The sequence below is a fragment of the Pisolithus orientalis genome, assembly GCF_024613125.1.
Source record: "Pisolithus orientalis strain OTSU chromosome Unknown F5J12scaffold_3, whole genome shotgun sequence".
In the NCBI taxonomy this organism is placed as follows: Eukaryota; Fungi; Basidiomycota; class Agaricomycetes; order Boletales; family Pisolithaceae; genus Pisolithus; species Pisolithus orientalis.
Genome location: NW_026260784.1, coordinates 1563295 through 1582081, shown reverse-complemented (window position 1 = coordinate 1582081; position 18787 = coordinate 1563295). Strand labels below are relative to the sequence as shown.

The window sequence follows — 18787 nt, the reverse complement described above, 5'->3', positions numbered from 1 at the left end:
ACTCATCTGAAACGGTTAAATTGTGCACAAGATAACGGTGCACGAAAACAACGCCCTCTTTTTGAAACATTGATCAAGTGGAGGTATTAATGCGGCGGCAAGCTCAGTACTGCAGAGTTGCCGAAAATCTCAACCTGGCATACATCACCGACCAGTTTCCTGCTTCGTCCCTCATATCCACCGAGCACATCTGGGTAACCTCGTCCATAATCTCCGCGGCATCCTCATCACTTAGAGTCTTCAAAAAAGTCCTGCGAACGAAAAGTTCTAGCCAGTCGCGTAGTCCGCCACCATTGAGCGATGTTATCCTTGGAACCAAGGCTATGCTGTCCACTCGAAAACCTCCATCTTCCAGGAGCTAGTAATAGACGGTTATGATGAGGTTGCTGCGTGCAATTGCACCGACAAACCTTGCGGTATTCCTTCACTGAGGGGAAATACCAAGGATCGATCTTCTCGGGCTCAAATCCGCGTTTTCTTAATGCATGATGCAAGGAGAGGCGCACCCCTGGAATTGCTTGAGTTACCTTCGTGAGACAGGATGTCGAGACCCACCAATACAGTTGAGGAACCCCCCCATCTCGCAGATGAATCTGCCTCCATCTTTCAACACGCATTTGATGCCATTCAGTACTCCAGAAGGATTTTCCTTGCACCAATGCAGAGCCGCGTTGCTAAATGCCGCATTAAACGACTTTTCCTCGATCACGTCCGTAGGCACGCGAAGATCCTGGATATCACACAGCACCAGGTTCCTCACCCCACTTCCGGACGCTTTTGCCAACTAGAGGTCGCGTTACACCGATAATCAGCATTTGCAAGTGAGACCGACAAACCATGTCCTCATTGCAGTCTACACCGACTACGAAACCCTTGGTACCGACGGCGTCTTGGATTTTGACCGTCAGCTCACCGCTTCCGCAACCAAGGTCGATAATACGGTCGCCCTCGCTGGGGTTAAGACACCTGAGTATCGGCGACGTGAATTCTTCCGAGTAGACAAATGACGCTGTTTTGTTGTAGTCACTCGCTCTATAATCTTCCCTACTAGCTTGGATAGTGGCCTGCATAGATGGTTCAGTTGTGCAGTTATGGGGAATGCGGTTGAATTGTGAGATATGCAACAAAATCTTGGACCTTAAATGCGGACGACTAACTCGTAGTCCCATCAGGCGCGAGAAGGTCGTCGGCCCAAGTAGTCCTCGGCCGGACGCTCTCCACCTCAGTGGAACTTTTTGCATCTTGATGAAGGCGTTGCAGTGGGATATCACCATGGTATATGGTGATAGGGGGAGTTTGTTGTGAATCGGCCGAAGTGGATAACCCGGCCGAAGACGCCTCCCAAGAGCACCATAATCCACCGGTAAGGACTCAACCACCTGGAAGCCTACAGGCGAGTTCGGCAGCTGTCAGGTTTTGGCGAGTGCTCGCTCCACGTCTTCAGGCTCAAGGGAGTTCTTCTTTCAGCGCTTTGAGGTGACCCACTAACACCCATCTATTGAGTGACAGCCAGCATGGAATTGAAAGCGAAGGGGGTAGGTCAGTGAGCGGTCCATAAAGCTTGACGCGTGTTAGACTTATAAGGGACCGTTTGATTGGCAGGACGGGTGGTGTCGTCGTAAATTCTGTGCACGCTGCAAATGTTTATCTTGGAGTAAGCAAGGGATCGTCTTAATGTAGCTCGTTCGTGCGATTGTGATGAACGTCAACCAGAACGACATGGCATCATGATTCACCTGTCACAGCGAAGTATGTGCTCAGGCTATATTCATCTTGCTTCCTGTCAGAGGAAGGGAAGATCTCTCTGCCAGGTTTTCGTAGCCACATGAGCTGGCTGCTGTGACCCTTTCATCACTTCGTTGCAGATGCCTGTCATAACCCTGACGTAGCGTCGCTCCAGATGACTTGTAGGCCTTTTGGAGGTAATTTCGTTGGATTTCAGCACCGTGCAGTGAAGCACGCCGTTGTACCATGGGATGTTTTGCTCCCCTCATATTACCATGATGGCGGGGTCGACGGGATCGCTGGAGTTTCACTCGGATTGACAAATAGAATTCGAGTCGAAGCTGGACATTACCATTCCTCTTGACTCTGCTGGGACCGGCTCTTGTTCGCGGCGAACGCCGGTCACGCACACGTACTGCATTCGTCGAACAAAGAAATCACTTTTAGGATTTGCATGTTAGTGGACGCTGCTTTGGCTCACACGACTAATATATCCCGGCTCCCATCTTGTGATAATCGCTGAGCTCCTGCCGCTGTGCATGTTGGTCCCTGTAACGAGTGGCATGACGTCATGGGAGTGGATGATATGGGACACCAGCATATCGCCGCTCCCAGAAGTGCAACCTTGTTGGGGATAAAGTTATTCCACTTATAGACTTGGTCATTCATGATCATATGAAGAGGGGGCCTGAAACTGGACTTTAAGGTTGGGGGGAGTTATCAGTCGACGTTGTCACGGTGACAATATCATTCATTCACTCCGATTTGGGCTTGCGGACACAAAATGACTTGGCGGACGTACCTAAGTCTACAAATCCGTGCCGCACTTGATGAATCAGGGACAGGGACAGCAGACTGCTGCGCTGGTGATACTTTAGCAATTTCTAGGGAGCTTATTTTCTTCATTCAATTCACGAGCCTTACTATATTGTACAGTACCCGATACCGTAATGTATACTTGCTATTGTCAATCAATCACACCACGGTAGGTGCGGCCTGGGTGGTCGGTTCGGCTTGTGCGTCCGAACCCCCCGCAGAAGGCGCAGTGGAAGAGGTTTCCTGGCGCTGTGACTTGCGCTGACCGACAATGCGACGGGCCTCCTCATGGATGTCAAAGACCTGCTTAGAAGTGTTCGTGTAGAAGGAAAGAACCTTCTGCCCAACAGGTGAGGCAAGTGCTTTCGAATAGTACTGCCGCAAAAACAAACGGATGAGAGTAGATCTGATCACAACTACACAGGTGCTTACTTCGTGCGCGGCTTTGGATAACCCTTTCTGCTCGTCGATGCTCATGGCGCGGTCGCGGGCTTGGTAGTAGGTAGACTGAACCTTGCCAGATATGGTTTGTTCAGGACCCAGTGCACGCTGGCCGATTGAAGTATCCAATCCATTGAAGTAAGAAAGGAATTTCTTTGAGATCCCTTGCTTATCTACGGAAATCAGCATTTTCTGTGTGCGCGTATGCTGCAGAGACTCACTATCAATTTCAATGGCCCGCTGGAGAATATGATCAGAGAGCTGATATCCTTTGGCTAAATACTCCGCTGCAACTACAGGCGGCTAAGTGCGAGGCATTGACTCAAATCAGAATATAGACATACTCCCAGCCCTGGGCTTATCAGATTGCTCGATGTGACGAACGGGACTTGGGTGTTCCTGTGGTTCAGCTTGTTCCGCGTGCTCTGCGTCAGAGGTGACATGCAGGGTGGCACCGTTCAAGGTACCACCGTCAAGCTAAGTGGCATAGATTAAAAAGCGAGTATAGTCTTGTGAAACGGCCTAGACGCACCATAAGTGCCGTCTTCGCAGCCGAAGGGCGTTCGAACGTGACAACAGCAGACTTTTGTTGGTCCTCCTTTAGCTCGATATTCGTAATCCTGAAGGGCGTGAGACTACAAACACACAGTACATTGTTGCATACTTACTTCCCACAGAAGCTGGACAAAGTTAAATAACCGGGGCAGTCTCAGGAAAGCTCGATGATCGCTCACCTGAAGAAGTCACGGAGCATAAGCTCCGAGGTGTCCTTGCCAATTCCCGATACCTGCAAAGGAGTAGATGAACATTCTGTAATATGGCAGTCATCATACTGAAGATACCTTGACTTCAGACATGATGGATGTCGTCCGATAGTATGATAGCAATCTACTCCTTGGACTGAACTGGATGTGTACATGTCACTGCATGACATCATGGAAACGGGGCGTGAGCAAAATGTGCCATTATTGGGTCACCGTGCCTATCGTCATGATGGTCAAACCGGGCTGCGGCAGTGAACAACTTTTTGTCAGCCTGTCAACTCAGTACTGGATCTTGCTAGTTATCCTGTGTTCCAGCTCATGGTTGCGAAAACACCGGGCAGCAATAGTTTCGACCATTAACGGATTAACCTGTTCAGCATGTCAAGTTTGCCCGGTCCCGAGCCACGGCCTCTTCCAAATCCCAGCCGTAAAAGCGTACGGGGACTTCCAGCCATCCCGACACAGAAACAGTTGGAAGCAAAGGATCGCCTCATTGACTTCTGGATACCCCAGGTTACCCAGGAGGGACAGGTTCGCTCATTCCCTTTGCAGTCTTCGGAGGGGTCGACAGCCATTTGCAACCCAGATATATTACGCAAATACTCTCACAGGACAGTATTCGCGCGATCTCCCCAAGGAACCCGATGAAGACGTCGAGGATTCTGCTGTCGTAGGCTTAACTACCTCTCAATCCACTACGCGCTCTGGCACTGGCGCTGAGCTCGGTTTTGTTCCAAAATCCTCGACTACAGTTGCTCCCAGCATGATTACCTCCCGCGGTCCCTCTCCAGAAGTGGTGCACATCAAGGGTCAAGTGTCATCGTCAACCCCCTCCTTTCCTGGTCCTCAAGACACGACTATTGCGGTCACAGCAGCTCTTCCGATGGCAGATTCGATCACCCCTCCAGTACGCACCAGTACAACCGAAACTACCACGTTTCATAATGGTCTTTCCAATCGTGTGCCTGGAGTCCTCTTTAACACTTGGACTGCACAATTAAGACAGCGGAGCTATAGTAGCTCTCATTTACTCGCCCAGCCTGAGCGCTCACGGAATGAGGATAGGGTTTCTCCACCGTCGTTTTCAGGCCGAGATATCTCACACATGTTTACTCCACCTCGTAATGGCTTGCGACTAAAAGAGTCCACCATTGGAGATGAGTCGGAATGTCCGCCCCTACCTCCACTGCAAACCGTGTCTCCAGACTCCGTTGCGCAACATCCTGCATCTCCCGACTCTCCGGAGTTAGTGCCCGAACTACTCCAATGTGCATGTCGTCGCATCAACACCATCATAGCGCATCTACAACAATTTGGAATCCCTCAACTACATGATGACCAAGAGATCGTCGACAACCTCATAGAGGCGGCCGTCACGTCAATACGAGAGCTTCTTTATGTAGCTGGCCCACCACTTCGTCGTCTCGGCGTTCGAAAGGGTATCCAAGGTGATGCTAGCCACGCCGCGCAAACGCACTTGGTCTCTGCACAGCGACGGACCATCGCTACTCTCTCCAAGTTCACATTATCGGCCAGAGCAGCTTTGAACGTTGAACCCCAGAACGGAGGGGACTTCATTTCAAACCTTGGTTTGGACGCTAGAGAACTGGAGCGATCTATGGTCGATTTCGTATCTACGGCGCAGAGCGTTTTCCATCAATTTCACGGTGACAGGGGCCAAAAGCGCTTGCACGGGTATTTGGACCTGCTTCGTACAAGCTTGGGAAAGGAGGGAGCTGGGGCTGCAGGCTCATGGAAAGGTTTTGGATGGGTTAGCATCGACGATAATGAAGAAGCGCCCACGCGAAGTTTGGATAGGGTGACCTTCAACGAATTTGGGGCTCACGCGTCACGCGTCCACGAGAAATTGAAGAGCTTTTCAGAAACCTTACAGGCGAATTGTCGAGGTATGTGCCTGTTCTATCCAGGTTGCCTTCACAATTCCTCGAATGCAGAACTCCTTAACAGCAGAGATGGTTGCCGAGGCCGGAAAAGCCGCCGTTTACGAACTATCGTCTCTGTTGATCTTCTTGGGTGATATCCATATTGCTCGCCATGTCGACATTGAGCTCGTTGGTCAAGGCAAGTTGGCCGACGGAGCTGAATATTCTCCGTACGGTCAGTAGAGCACGTACTCTCGTTCGTGCTTTCGAAGCTTCTTGCCAGGCGCTGTATGATGATTCTGCCGCTCTCCTTATAACGACACAATGTGTCCGGCAAGTGGAGTTATGCGAGTCATGGCGTGGTCGCGACGAATCCCATGACGCGCTTGAAGCCCTGAGCGCCTCCGTGGGCCTCATCCTTCAACTAATGCGGCAGCATCTGGAGAGTCTTCTTCTTGTTGGAGAGGAGCAAGCAAGCATTCTTGAGCGCTGTCACAGGAGTCCTATGGAGTGGCGGATGTCCCAAAGAAGTCTTGTTGCTGCAATTTTCGCGGATCAGGCACTGAACAGAGTGCCGGATGATCAACGCCAGCTTCCGTATCAGATGACACTCGCCTCTGGAAACATCCTGGGTGCTGATGCGGATCTGTTAGAACGGGGAGAGCGGTCGCCTACGCCGCCCCCCGTGCCCAGTGGGAAGCCTATCCTTACATTGCATGAGCGCATAAATGCCCCCATAGATGACAAAGGTATTGCCGAACTCACCTGCGATCGTGGGGCTGTTGACGGACTTATTTGGAATGCAGATATAGGATTAGTACGCACTCCTCCAAGACTGGATAAGATCAAGGCGTTCTTTGGCGACGAGGCACCTCCACAGTATCTCATTCCTCTCACTGCCGAGACGAAGCCGTGGTACCTACGGCCTACTCATGACCCTGCAGGAAGTCCTCATTGACCCCGACGGGACTGTGCGCGGTGGTACTGTTCCCGCCCTTGTTGAAAGGCTTACTGCACACGAGTACGCAGGTGGGTGAAAGTCTGTAAGTCGAAGAATAAAATCATTAAAAAATGGCTGCGTAGACCCGAAGTTCAACAGAGCTTTCTTGATGACGTTCAGGTCATTTACGACCTTGGATGACCTCCTCAAGCTATTGATCGACAGGTTCTGGATTCAACCGCCAGCCAACTTGGACACAGAAGATTTGGCTGATTGGAGGAAGTTTAAACAATGCGTTGTTCGCATGCGGTATGTCTAGACCATTTACATTAGATAAGGTTCGCTGATGATTTCATAGGGTCATTAATACATTAAAGTCCATGATCCAAGACGGCGATGTGCTAGAGAAAGAAGAACTAGGTATTCTCGACTATATGGAAGAGTTTGCTTCTCAAGCACATGTTTTTGACATTCCGGCCGCGAAGCAGCTTTTGAACTCCATAAAGCGCGCTGTGCGTGAGACACTCAACTTTTGTAATGATGCATGACGGTTGACTGCGAGTAAATAAATAGAGACGCGGAATGGACCATAGGAAAATAACTGTGAATACGTCAATGGACCCACCGCCCCCACCCATTGTTCCGAAACGTTTGGAGCTACTGGACATCGAACCCCTAGAGCTTGCAAGACAATTAACTATCACTGAGAGTCAACTCTATCAAAAAATCCGCCCCTCCGAGTGTATGCAACGATCACAGCAGTCCAGGCAAGCGAGAACGGACCCTCGTGACGGCGTTGCCAATTTCATACGCAGGAGCAACAAGGTGCGGGCGCTTACTGTGTCAAGTTACATGTTTGGTGAAGTCCCAAACTTGGTAGATTGCACACTGGGTCGCTTTTTCCATTCTTTCCAAGGACGAGGCTCGTCGGAGAGCCTTGGTGATAAAACAGTTCATTCTTGTTGCAGACGTAAGGATAAAGTTTCATAATGCGCTCCACTTTGCTTACACTCCTGGGCAGCGATGTCGGGCACTTCAGAACTTTTCGACTATGGGTGCTATCGTTTCTGGGTTAAACTCCGCTCCGATTCATCGATTGAAGCGGTCCTGGGAGCAAGTGAATTCGAAGTATATGTCCCAGTTGCAGACTTGTGAAGCCACCATCAACTCGTACCGAAATTACAACAAAGTTCGGACTACGTTGGCTACGGTCTCTCCCCCGTGTGTTCCCTTTGTTGGTGAGTATCCAAGCGAAAAGATCACCAACTACACTGACATCCTTCCGAAGGGGTGTTCCTGACCGCGCTTACACATATTCAAGATGGGAGCAAAGACCATTTGCCTGGCAACCTCGTCAACTTCCGGAAACGTCAAAAAATTTCAGAAGTGATCCAAGACTTACAACGTTGGCAAACCCAGCCACATAACTTTCACCCTTTACCTTCTGTTCTTGCCCACATCGAAGAATCACTCCAACCGTTCGGTGACCAGGATATCAGCGACTTGTTTTGGGAGCTAAGTATGGAACGTGAGCCACGAGAGAAAGAGGAAGAAAAGCTTGTGAGAATATTGCATGAGAGCGGATTCTTTTAGTTTTGCGGTTGTGACGTTCGCCCTGGATAGGTGACGCCTGGGATCATCTATCTGTGACCACCTTCCCTGCGGATATGGATATTTTTTCGAGGATTATAGCAAGTAATTTATACCATAAACTTGTCATGCACGGGCATTACTTGCTGCACGTTCTTCGATGAAGGACGCAAACCTGGGAGGAAACCCCCTCTTTAGAACAAGTTGGACTAAATGTCCGATAATTGTTAGACCCAAAGCTATACTTGTTCTCTGTTAAGTGTTGCATATAGAGCTGCATATCATGTAGGGAAGTGCTTTTTTCATTTTTGAGTTGATCCCATGCAGATGTTGAGATTGAGATGGCATGTAGTTGAGCACACAAGTGCTATGTCCTTAGATGGTGAATGAATAGCTGAAATATTTATAAACCCCCATGATGATTTGAATCCTAGGTGATGTTACTGCAAAGCTGGTCTCATTCCACAACATGTAGGCCACTAGCAAGCAGTCAGACATACAATACCACAAGTACAATGATGGAATACATTGCTGGAAAGAAGCACCAAAGGTTCACTCACCTCTGTGGCAGTGGCTGAGGATTCTGCACCCTTGATCATTGACTAGGTGGCTCCCACTGTCATACCCTCAGCAAGTGGTGCTGCAGGGTGGCCATGCCATGAGATGCACAATTCAACTAGAGGCTGTTCACCTTGGAGACCTGCTGCAGTTATGAGTATGACCAGGTGTGAAAACCAACACATTCCCTTGGATTTTCAAGGGCTGTCAAGAATGCACTGGACCTGATGAAAGGTGTTGAGCTCTACCAGCCATCAAACCCTAGCTCTGAGCAAATTGATTTCAGGGTTTCAGACTGTCAAGGAGAAGAGAAAACTCTTCCCATGGTCCTCACCTGTTGGAAATACTGGTTATCAGTGGACCCCATGTAGTCCATTTAGTCACAACATATAGGTAGCCTGCATGCCAAAATGCCAACACTTATATAGACCCCACGATAGGCCCATCTAAATAGATTAGCCATGACACATGGACAGGCCTGAGGGCCTATAGTGAGAGCAACATATGTATGGGCCTGTAAGCACAATTCCACAACATATGGGAGGGCCTGTGGAGGGTAAGGATGCTGTAACATATAGATGGGCCTGTGACCAAGTAAGTATGCTGAGCTACTGTAAGACATGGATGGGCCCACCTATTGTATCATGAAGAAGGTCACAACATATGGATGGGCCTGCCTGTCATATGCTTTATAGGGTCACAACATAAAGAGGGGTCCCTCTATGATAGATTACAGAGTTGGCAACATATGGAAGGGCCCATCTTTGGGATAATATACCCCTGTCACAACATATAGACAGGCCTGTCCATAGCAAGATGTATGCCTGTCACAACATAAGGACAGGCCTGTCAGTAATATCATTGACAGTGTCACAACACATAGACAGGCCCATCTAGTAAGATACACCCCTGTCCCAGCATAAGGATGGGCCTGTCAGTAAGTTCAATTACATGGTCACAACACATGGATGGGCCCATCAATAGCAACATGTATGCCTGTTGCAACATAAAGACGGTGTCACACACCAAAGGTGTTTGGTGAGGTGGACATGGATACAGCTGATGAATGGAGATGAAGACCATAGCCCTCATGTGAAGAAGGACAGCCAGGAATGTTGGCAGTCATCCCTCACACAAGAATAAGTCATCAGTGCCAGAGAAAAAGAAAGGGAGCAAGTTAAGTGCTGGCTAAAATTCTTAAGCACCCATGTACAGCATTACAGTTTTTGACATATCTCTGCCATTTCTGCAGATACCAAGACCACTTCCCACACTTGCTTGTAGTGCTCAGCCACGTGATCTTACCTTTCCAAAATTGGAAAGGATTTGCTGCACTCCACACGTTTCTACAGCACTCCCTCCAAAAGATGCTCATTTCACTAAATTCTTCTGATATGGCTGCCTCTACATCAGTCATTTCACTTGTCCCCTTTGCTAGGGACCATGGCTACATATATCTACCAGGAGTTCCTACCAGCTTCTGTCCTGAAGCATCCTGGTACATCCCACCCTCATCTGTGCCCTCTCAGCCCATCCAGCTTGGACAGCATGTTCTTTTTGTCAGTATGACCTCTAGGAGGACATTCTTTGGTCGCCTCAGGTCTGTCATTCACTTGGAAAGGTCTTATATGGTCATTTCAGTCTCTCCAGTCCAAGAAGCATATGGATCCTTCCTCCCTGCTCCCTGCAATGTCTTCATACTGGTCTCATCCATCATTCTTCCAAGATTGTGACATCATACAGTATAATCTTGACTGTGATTCAGGAGAGCCTGGAGAACAGTCATGATTAGTACTGTAGCTGTCACAATCTTGCCTCCTTGTTGCAAGATACAGCAGAAGACACTCCCCCTTCATCCTCTCTTCCAACAGAGCCTCATTCATGAAGTTTTTATTTGCTTCCCTGAGAGGATGGTTTGGGGGGGGAAGTTGCAATCCCCTATGCTCCTGTCACCCCACAGACCCCCAAAGCTTGACCCCTGTTGACATCTGACTCACCCTGTCCACTTTTGGATGTACTATATTGGCATCAGATCAGCACTGCCTCTCTGTCATCCCACCTTGGCCTAGAAGGCAATCTCTTTGAGATGTGACCTGCACAGCCTCCCCCTAATGTGATTCCAGTGCACTTTCCCAGTTCCTGACATCACTTGACTCATACTTTGACATTCTGACTGTCTTTGACTCACCTATTGACAATACTTACCAATCTTTTGACTTTGCTTACTGATTCTTCACTTTTTGGCTTGCTAATCCTTACCAATGCTTACCAATGCTTTCCAAGACGATTACCCATTGCTTACATTCCTTACTCATCAGTTACCAATCACTTACCAAGTGTTTGCACCTTGTTTTCCAAGGGAAACACCCCTGTACTGTATATAAATCACTGTACTTAGATAGCAAAAAAGAAGACATCAGAGAGCCCCTCTTGCTTGCATTTTATCATCACTCAGTAATTCATTCAGCAGCTTTGATAGTTGAGACTTTATTAAGGGTCTAACTATTGTCTACTTTGCTTATCCTTGTCTATCATCAATATACTTTGCTCCAAGCCCTCCCTGAGCTCAGTGCAGCTTAGGACATTGAATTAAGCTGCCATCCATCCTTCTGTAGGCTGACAGCAGTCTACCCTATTGATTTCTATTGCATTCTTCCTCCCTCTTTGTCAGGAGCACCCCCAACCCTCAGCACTTGTCCTTGAGTGTTGTAGCTTGCAAAAACCCTCCCAAAGAACAGGTTCTACCATCTAGGTACTGCATAGGCACACCACCACTTGCTCTTTTTGTCTTTTGTGTTGGTTTTGGTTGGTTTTCACCACTGAACCACACTTTAACTCACACCACCCATATGTTGTGACAATATAAATAATACTACTGAAGGGCCCATCCATATGTTGTGATGCTATGGATGAGATTACTGATGGGCCTGTCTTTATGTTGTGACAATATAAATAATATTACTGAAGGGCCCATCCATATGTTGTGACTCTATTAAATGATATTAGTGACAGGCCTGTCTTTATGTTTTGACAGGGTACATCTTACTGGGGCCAGGCCCACCCATATGTTGTGATGCTATGCATGAGATTACTGACAGGCCTGTCTTTATGTTGTGACAATTTAAATAATATTACTGAAGGGCCCATCCATATGTTGTGACTCTATTAAATGATATTAGTGACAGGCCCATCTTTATGTTTTGACAGGGTACATCTTACTGGGGCCAGGCCTGCCCATATGTTGTGACAATATAAATAATACTACTGAAGGGCCCATCCATATGTTGTGATGCTATACATGAGATTACTGATGGGCCCATTCTTTATGTCTCATCAGAGGTACATCTTACTGTGGATGGGCCTGTCCATATGTTGCATAATACTACTGATGGGCCTGACCTTATGTTGTGACTCTATTAAATGATACTAGTGATGGGCCTGTCTTTATGTTTCAACAGTGGTACATCTTACTGTCAACAGGCCTGTCTTTATGTTGTGACAGGGGTATGGCTTATTATGAATGGGCCTGTCTAGATGTTGTGACACCATAAATGATATTACTCCTGGGCCCATCCATATATAGCCAACTTTGTATTCTAATCATAGATGGGCCTGTCCTTATGTTGTGACCCTCTCCATGTTATGATAGGTGGGCCCACCTTGATGTTGCAACAGGGGTGTGACCTACCAGGACAGGCCCATCCATGTCTTACAGCAACTCAGTATACTTAATTTGTCACAGGCCTGTCTAAATGTTTCAACATCCTTACCCACTGTGGGCCCTCCCATATGTTGTGGTAATGCACTTACAGGCCTGTACATATGTTGCTCTCACTTTAGTCCCTCAGCCCTGTCCATGTGTACTGGCTAATCTATTTAGGTAGGGCCCATCTTGGGGTCTATATAAGTGTTGGTGTTTTGGCACACAGGCTGCCCATGTGTTGTGACTAAATGTGATTACACTATGTGATCAGTGTTTCTCATAGTCATGTTCTAGACATGCTTATCAGATGAGTTTTACTCATATGATGTCATGCTTGCTAAGTTACTCCACTTTATTCCATAATGTTCCATTCTATTCTTTGCTATACATAGTAGGTACTTTCTTTACTTACCATATGTGCTCATGGTCTGTGCTCATTCCTACATGTATATAAACCCAGGGGTTTCCACCAAGTCCCCTCAGTGAATTCACATTCCTCTTACCTGACTACAAGTTCCACTCTTAAGTCAGAACTACTCTTCAAGACTAACCATCTATTACTTCAAGCTCTATCCAATACTATAGGCAAGTGCTCATCTAGCTCTTGCCCCTTTCCCCTTCTGTTCCTCTGCCATTAGGTTATGATCCCTGACATCTAACCATCAGTGTGCTATTGTTGATCATGCATTTACTGATCACTGTCAACAGACATATCAGCATGCTTTTTGATGGCCTAGATGTGCTAGGATGGAGCTTAGTTCCTTTTGTTGTGTTGCTTCTTGTGGCTTTTTATCAGACCATTTTTCTTGTCTATTATGGAGACTTTGGGCCTTTCAGGGAAATGTTTGCTGCCTTAATTGCTTTTTGGGTTGCTGCTTTAGGTGTACTGGCTTGGCGTGACATTTACCTTCATTGGTTAAGAGCATGCATTGCTGCTGCTGATTTCCAATGTATCCTCACCCTTCCTCCTCCATTTCCCCACATTGAGGCTCCACCTCTGCGCTATTTTCTTCATGCAATCCCAGACCATGATGACAATGCTGACTTAGATCCTGTTCTGCCCTACATGGAAGAAGGAGGTGCCAATCTGCCTCCTCCTCATTGTGAACCAACTCCTCCCCAGGAATTGGTAGTGGCATTGAATGACACTCTTGCCAAGACACAAGCCTTAGTCACTGAGGTCAATCTGGCAGTCTTTGGTGACCCTGCTGAGTTTGACTTACTTCAATAATGTGTCTTTCATCTTTTATGAATGGTATCTTATGTGCTTTCTCACTAGCTATGTCTCTTGTCATTGCTAAAAGAACTGAACTCCAAGTTGCCCAGGAATGCAATTTGATGTATGAAGGAAACAAATGGAGGGAAGAGTATGTTAAAAAGGTATTGGATTATATGGAGGCACTATACATTAGGGAGTGCACCCATTGGCACTATGCTGTACCTAGCAGTAGGAGTTTCTTTTTGTGCCCACAGCCCTTGCTCACCCATGTCCCTTTGTCACTCATCGAGGTGACTTGGGATGGCTTCCTGACTTATCCAGGCCTCAAAACACCATTCAAACTTCCTGGTCTCCATACTGCATTCCATGGCTATCTTACTGACTTTGCCCCCAAAATCTCCTTCCTCTCTTCGCCTCATGCTATTGCTAACTTCAACAGTTGTGACTTACCTAGTCTCACCTATGAAGATCCTGCCCTCTGGACCATTCTGGCTTCCACCATTACTCACAACATGTTCATCTACATCTACTGTCACTGCCATCCCCTCTACATCTTGGGAAACCCTTTCCATGAGCTCATCCCTCCTCTCCAGGTTTGGCACAAGGATTTGAAAATTCATTACAGAGGATTATGGCAAGAAGGAATTACTGACATTGACCACATCCCTCTCTTCTTCTGAGAATGACAATGCAGAGGCCACTTGTTCGACCTCCAGCTATTGGAGTTTATTGACAAGTTTAAGGCCTGTGGAGATATGGATGAGTCCTGAACCAGTTATGATAAAGCTAGAGGCCATCTTTGGTAGCTTGACTCTGCCAGGTTCGAAATGGTTCACTTACTGGCCAGGAACAGACATGGTTATGGCTGATTTTGAACATGCAATGGCCTGTGATACTGGCATGGCTTTCAGCCAACCCAGATGTTGAGGACTAAATGCCAATGCTCTTGCTTGGGCTCATGCAGCTGCCAAAACTTGCCACAAACTATCCTCTCCCTGGTACCATGGACATACCATATGCATCAGGTGGCCAGTTCCTTGAGTATCCTAATGGAGCTCTTGCCCCATCTCTAGACAGTTCTTATAATTCTTTTGAAATCCTTATGTCTAGAGAATATGACAATCACATATATGGTTGGTTTCCTTTTCCTTATTCTTGTGCCTCTGAATGGTTAGGCTTCTCGAACCCCCATGGACTTCATGAAATGGGATGGTTGTTTTTATCCTACCATTATTTCCCTGACTTGTTCTTCGATTTTCTTGAGTACAATGTTCAGCAGAATTCTCACATTGCCAAATGGTGCAATATGCTGAGAAAGGCATGGAACCAGAACCAAAAATAAAACATAAATCTCCAAGGACCTGGAACTGACCTGGACAAAAGGCTAGAGCCTGTAAACCCCACAAGGCTTTACACACTCTTCTCCAAGATAGTTTTAACCCTGGACTCACTGATCCTCAGATCACTTTCCTATATGACCATCTAATCCTTGACATCTATTAGAAATGTCTTCTGAAGGAGGTCTCAGAAAGAACATCCCAAAACTCAACAGGATGAACTATGCTGTTTGGAGTGTTATGATGAAGGCATATTTTCAGACATTGGGTGTATGGAACATTGTTAGTGGCATGGAGCCTTTACCTGCTGATGCTGCTGCTGCTTGCATTTGGACTGTCTCCAATGCTAGAGCACAAGGCTGCATCACACTCTACTGTGATCTGATGATCACACTTTCTGTTGATGCACATGCCACTTCAAAGTTAAAATGGGATGACCTTGAAACAAAGTATGGCAAACCTTCTGCCATGACAACCTTTATGGAGTTCCAATGACTTCTCGAAATTCAAATTAAACCCAAGGATGATCTCATGGCAAAAATTGCTGAAATCAATATGCTCTTCAAGACCATTTCTGGTCATGGCATAACCTTGGATGACAAAATGAAGTTGTTACTCCTTGTCCCATTCTATGACTGCCTCATGGGACCAAGCACCCACTAATATCCTATCTTCCATCAATCCTGCCCAATTAAAACCAGATACTGTCATTCCTTGTATGAAGGAACTCTGGTCTCATTGATCTGGACAATCATTGTTACCAAGACAAATGGAGTCAACTCTGGGCTCATCTACTCAAGTTAAAAAGGAATCTAATTCCTTACTTGCTTGCATGAACAAGCTGCCCCTCTGCAATATCTGCAAGGGCTCACACAATACTCAAGACCATTGGGGTGGTGGTTCTTCAAATAACTTGTGGCTGTAGTGGCCATGGTGGTTTTCAAGGAGGTCGCAGATGAGGGGGAGGCTCATTCCAGCCTTACCCTCAAAATAACAATCAGCAGGGTGGTTCATCCAACCAAGGATGAAATCAAATCAGGTGTCATGGTAGGGGCAAACAAAAGGCCCAAACCAATGAATTAGATATTCTGGGACAGGGTGCTGAGGAATTAAACCTCACCTCTATTGAGGAATTGTCTGAAAATTATCCCTCTGATGTTTATGAAATTGATGCTATCAACATTCGAATCCACCCTCACTCTCTGGAGTATTCTCCAGATGAACCAGTGGAGACTGTTATGTCTCCTGATATGGAAATCACACTCAGCACACACACTATTGTTGCTTCTCAGGTTCCTTCACCTGAGTTAACCACAGATGATATTGAAATGGCCATGGAACATGTGGGACATGTTCCCACATTACCCATCCAACCTAATGGTACTCTCTCAGAATGGTACCAAGAGCAGATCCAGAACTCCTTTGTGTTGTGAATGAAGTTGAGTCAGTCACTCCTCAGGTCAACATTCCGAGATCTAATTCTCCTTGCTTTTGCACTATTTGCCTGCAATCCTACCACTCAGCCCTGACAGATTTCAGAATGGGTTTATCCCTTCAGGAATCCCTACAATGGGAGACAATGGATCCTCTTTTGAGGATGATTCTGTTTCCCTCTTCTGAGCAGGGAACCTGGCTGGTACCTGGTTCGCCCATCTGTTCCATGGATGGAGTGGGAGTTACCAGTATGGCTAGTGCAGGTGTGGCAGGAGAGAGGAATTCTGCAGAGACAGGCTTGCAGACTGCTTGAGGAGACAGATATATTTCCAAGTCTTCCCAAAAGTCTTGCAGAGGAATTACAGTTTCATTAGCAGAATTTCATGCAAGTGTACCAAATCTGAGGACTTCTGTTATTCCTTGTTCTAAACTTTGTCTTGCTGTACCAGACTTTGATTTTGATCCAGAGAATTCTGTCAGTGGTTATAACCCTAGTGAGTTTCGATCATAATGCATATGATGCCTTTGATTGTTACCCATGTGACATGTCAGCCTATCAAACACTACCAAAAGGCAAGTCCATTTGGTTACTTGACTCTGGAACCTCACATCATGTGACTCCATACTGCTCTGATTTTTTATCATTTCAAGCTTTTAAGACACCAGAATTGGCAAATACTGCTGGTCATCACAGAGTCAACCTAATTGGTCAGGGAACTGTTGTGTTGCAGCTAGAAAATGGCTCCACACTTTCCCTTGATAATGTAATTTATAGCCTGCAATTTTCAAAGAGACTAGTGTTCTCAAAATGCACTTCTTAGCAGGGGATATAGAAGTGAAGCAACTACCAACAATGAAGTAATCTGAACACCTGATGGCTGGATTCTCATGGAAGCACGATTAGCTTCACCAAGTTCACCATTACATTGGTTTGTGGGCATTCTGCTTCCACCCTCCAATGCTTTTATGGTCCTTTGCCTGATGGTAACACTGAATGCCAAGTTACTTTGGCATAATTGGTTAGGACACCTGGCTAACAATATACTACACCATCTTCACCAGTTGGGTCTTCTGGATATCCCTTTAACCAGGAATATCACATCCTGCAAAGGTTGCATGCAAGGCAAAATGGCCTCTGAATCATTTAAACCTTCTTGGAAATGCACAACTTGACCTTTGGAGCTCATTCATGCCAATCTCCTGGAACTGCCCATTGAATCATATTTTTGGTCCAAGTATGTTTTGACACTACTTGATGACTACTATTCCTTCAGATTCTGCATTTATTTGTGGAATAAATCTGACACTTTCTGACAATTTGCCAACTGGTTGGTTGCTATGCAGTGCCAACTTGGCCTGGAGTTATCTACACTCCATTCAGATTGAGGGGGAGAATTCATGGGAAATGCTTTTAAAGTGCTCCTCACTTCACAAGGAATTGAACATCAGCTTTCTATAGCTGATCAACCACAACAAAATGGTCGTGCAGAACAATTTAATAGGACTATTCTGGATAAATCCAGAGCTATTCAGTCATCATGCCTGTGTTCCAAAGAAATATTGGAACTTTGCATTTGACTGTGCTCCACATGTACAATAGAACACTGCTCAAGAGGATTCAGTTCAAGACACCTAGCTGAGTTATTCACTGGCAAGATTCCAGATATTACTTATTTCCACACTTTCAGTTACAAAGCCTATGTATGGGTGCCAAAAGCACAGTGAAAGGATAAATTGGACCCACATGTAATCAAAATGATTTTCTTAGGATACAAACCCAAAACAAAAGGCTACAGATTCTTACATGGTCACAAGATCATCTTATCCCATACTGCCAAGTTCATAGAAGACTCCTTTCTGTTCTGTTCAGATAATAGATGAAGAAAATCTGATACCTCAAATGACCCAGATTCCAACTCCAACCATTCAACTGGACCAAATGATGATCTGGATGACAACCTACCAAATTTTGGGATTGATCCTCCCATTATTGGACCTCATCCTGTCCAACCACAGAATGTTCCAAATCCTCCTCAACAAAACCCACAACAGGGTGGTCAACAAAACAGACCATTACAACCTCCTAGACCACATAGAGCACCTGCTGCTACTCCTCCAGTTGACCCTTGTGTTATTCAACATCCTCATCAGCCTTATCCTGTTCCTGGTGACAGTAGAAATCTTAGAAGGGCACACCCAGAACAAGTTGAAAACCAAGAACCTCATCCTAAACACAGAATAATCCCTGTCACTTGACCAGATAACATCCATGGAGCTAAACCTCCTATTGAAATTGAAAGGGATATTCAACAAAACAGAGATACAGCTCAAGAATGGATTCATAATGCTCAGCATAATATTTGGGAAAGACAGGAAA

The 18787-nt window shown here is 46.3% G+C and overlaps 3 protein-coding genes across 3 annotated transcripts; 1 reads left to right on the top strand and 2 right to left on the bottom strand.

The window, feature by feature from the left end:
* Positions 1-103: 103 nt before the first annotated feature.
* F5J12DRAFT_903167 (S-adenosyl-L-methionine-dependent methyltransferase) lies at positions 104-1070 on the bottom strand (the record flags this gene model as incomplete). The annotated part of the gene is made up of 4 exons (XM_051748374.1): positions 104-358; positions 411-508; positions 556-784; positions 837-1070. The coding sequence occupies 4 exons, from the start codon at positions 1068-1070 to the stop codon at positions 104-106; spliced, it is 816 nt and encodes a 271-aa protein (XP_051604382.1).
* A 1365-nt stretch (positions 1071-2435) lies between these two features.
* Positions 2436-3968, bottom strand: F5J12DRAFT_802920 (uncharacterized protein). The gene is made up of 8 exons (XM_051744434.1): positions 3825-3968; positions 3717-3769; positions 3651-3662; positions 3515-3602; positions 3327-3459; positions 3204-3275; positions 2974-3155; positions 2436-2916 (listed from the first exon to the last, which is right to left on the bottom strand). The coding sequence occupies exons 1-8, from the start codon at positions 3837-3839 to the stop codon at positions 2701-2703; spliced, it is 771 nt and encodes a 256-aa protein (XP_051604381.1). The 5' UTR covers positions 3840-3968; the 3' UTR covers positions 2436-2700.
* Positions 3969-8451, top strand: F5J12DRAFT_802917 (ras GEF). The gene is made up of 12 exons (XM_051744433.1): positions 3969-4277; positions 4333-5653; positions 5715-5832; positions 5870-6378; positions 6436-6508; positions 6540-6658; positions 6713-6878; positions 6928-7081; positions 7143-7394; positions 7450-7539; positions 7591-7807; positions 7858-8451. Exons 1-12 carry the CDS (start codon positions 4125-4127, stop codon positions 8160-8162), a joined length of 3477 nt encoding a protein of 1158 aa, XP_051604380.1. The 5' UTR covers positions 3969-4124; the 3' UTR covers positions 8163-8451.
* Positions 8452-18787: the final 10336 nt, after the last annotated feature.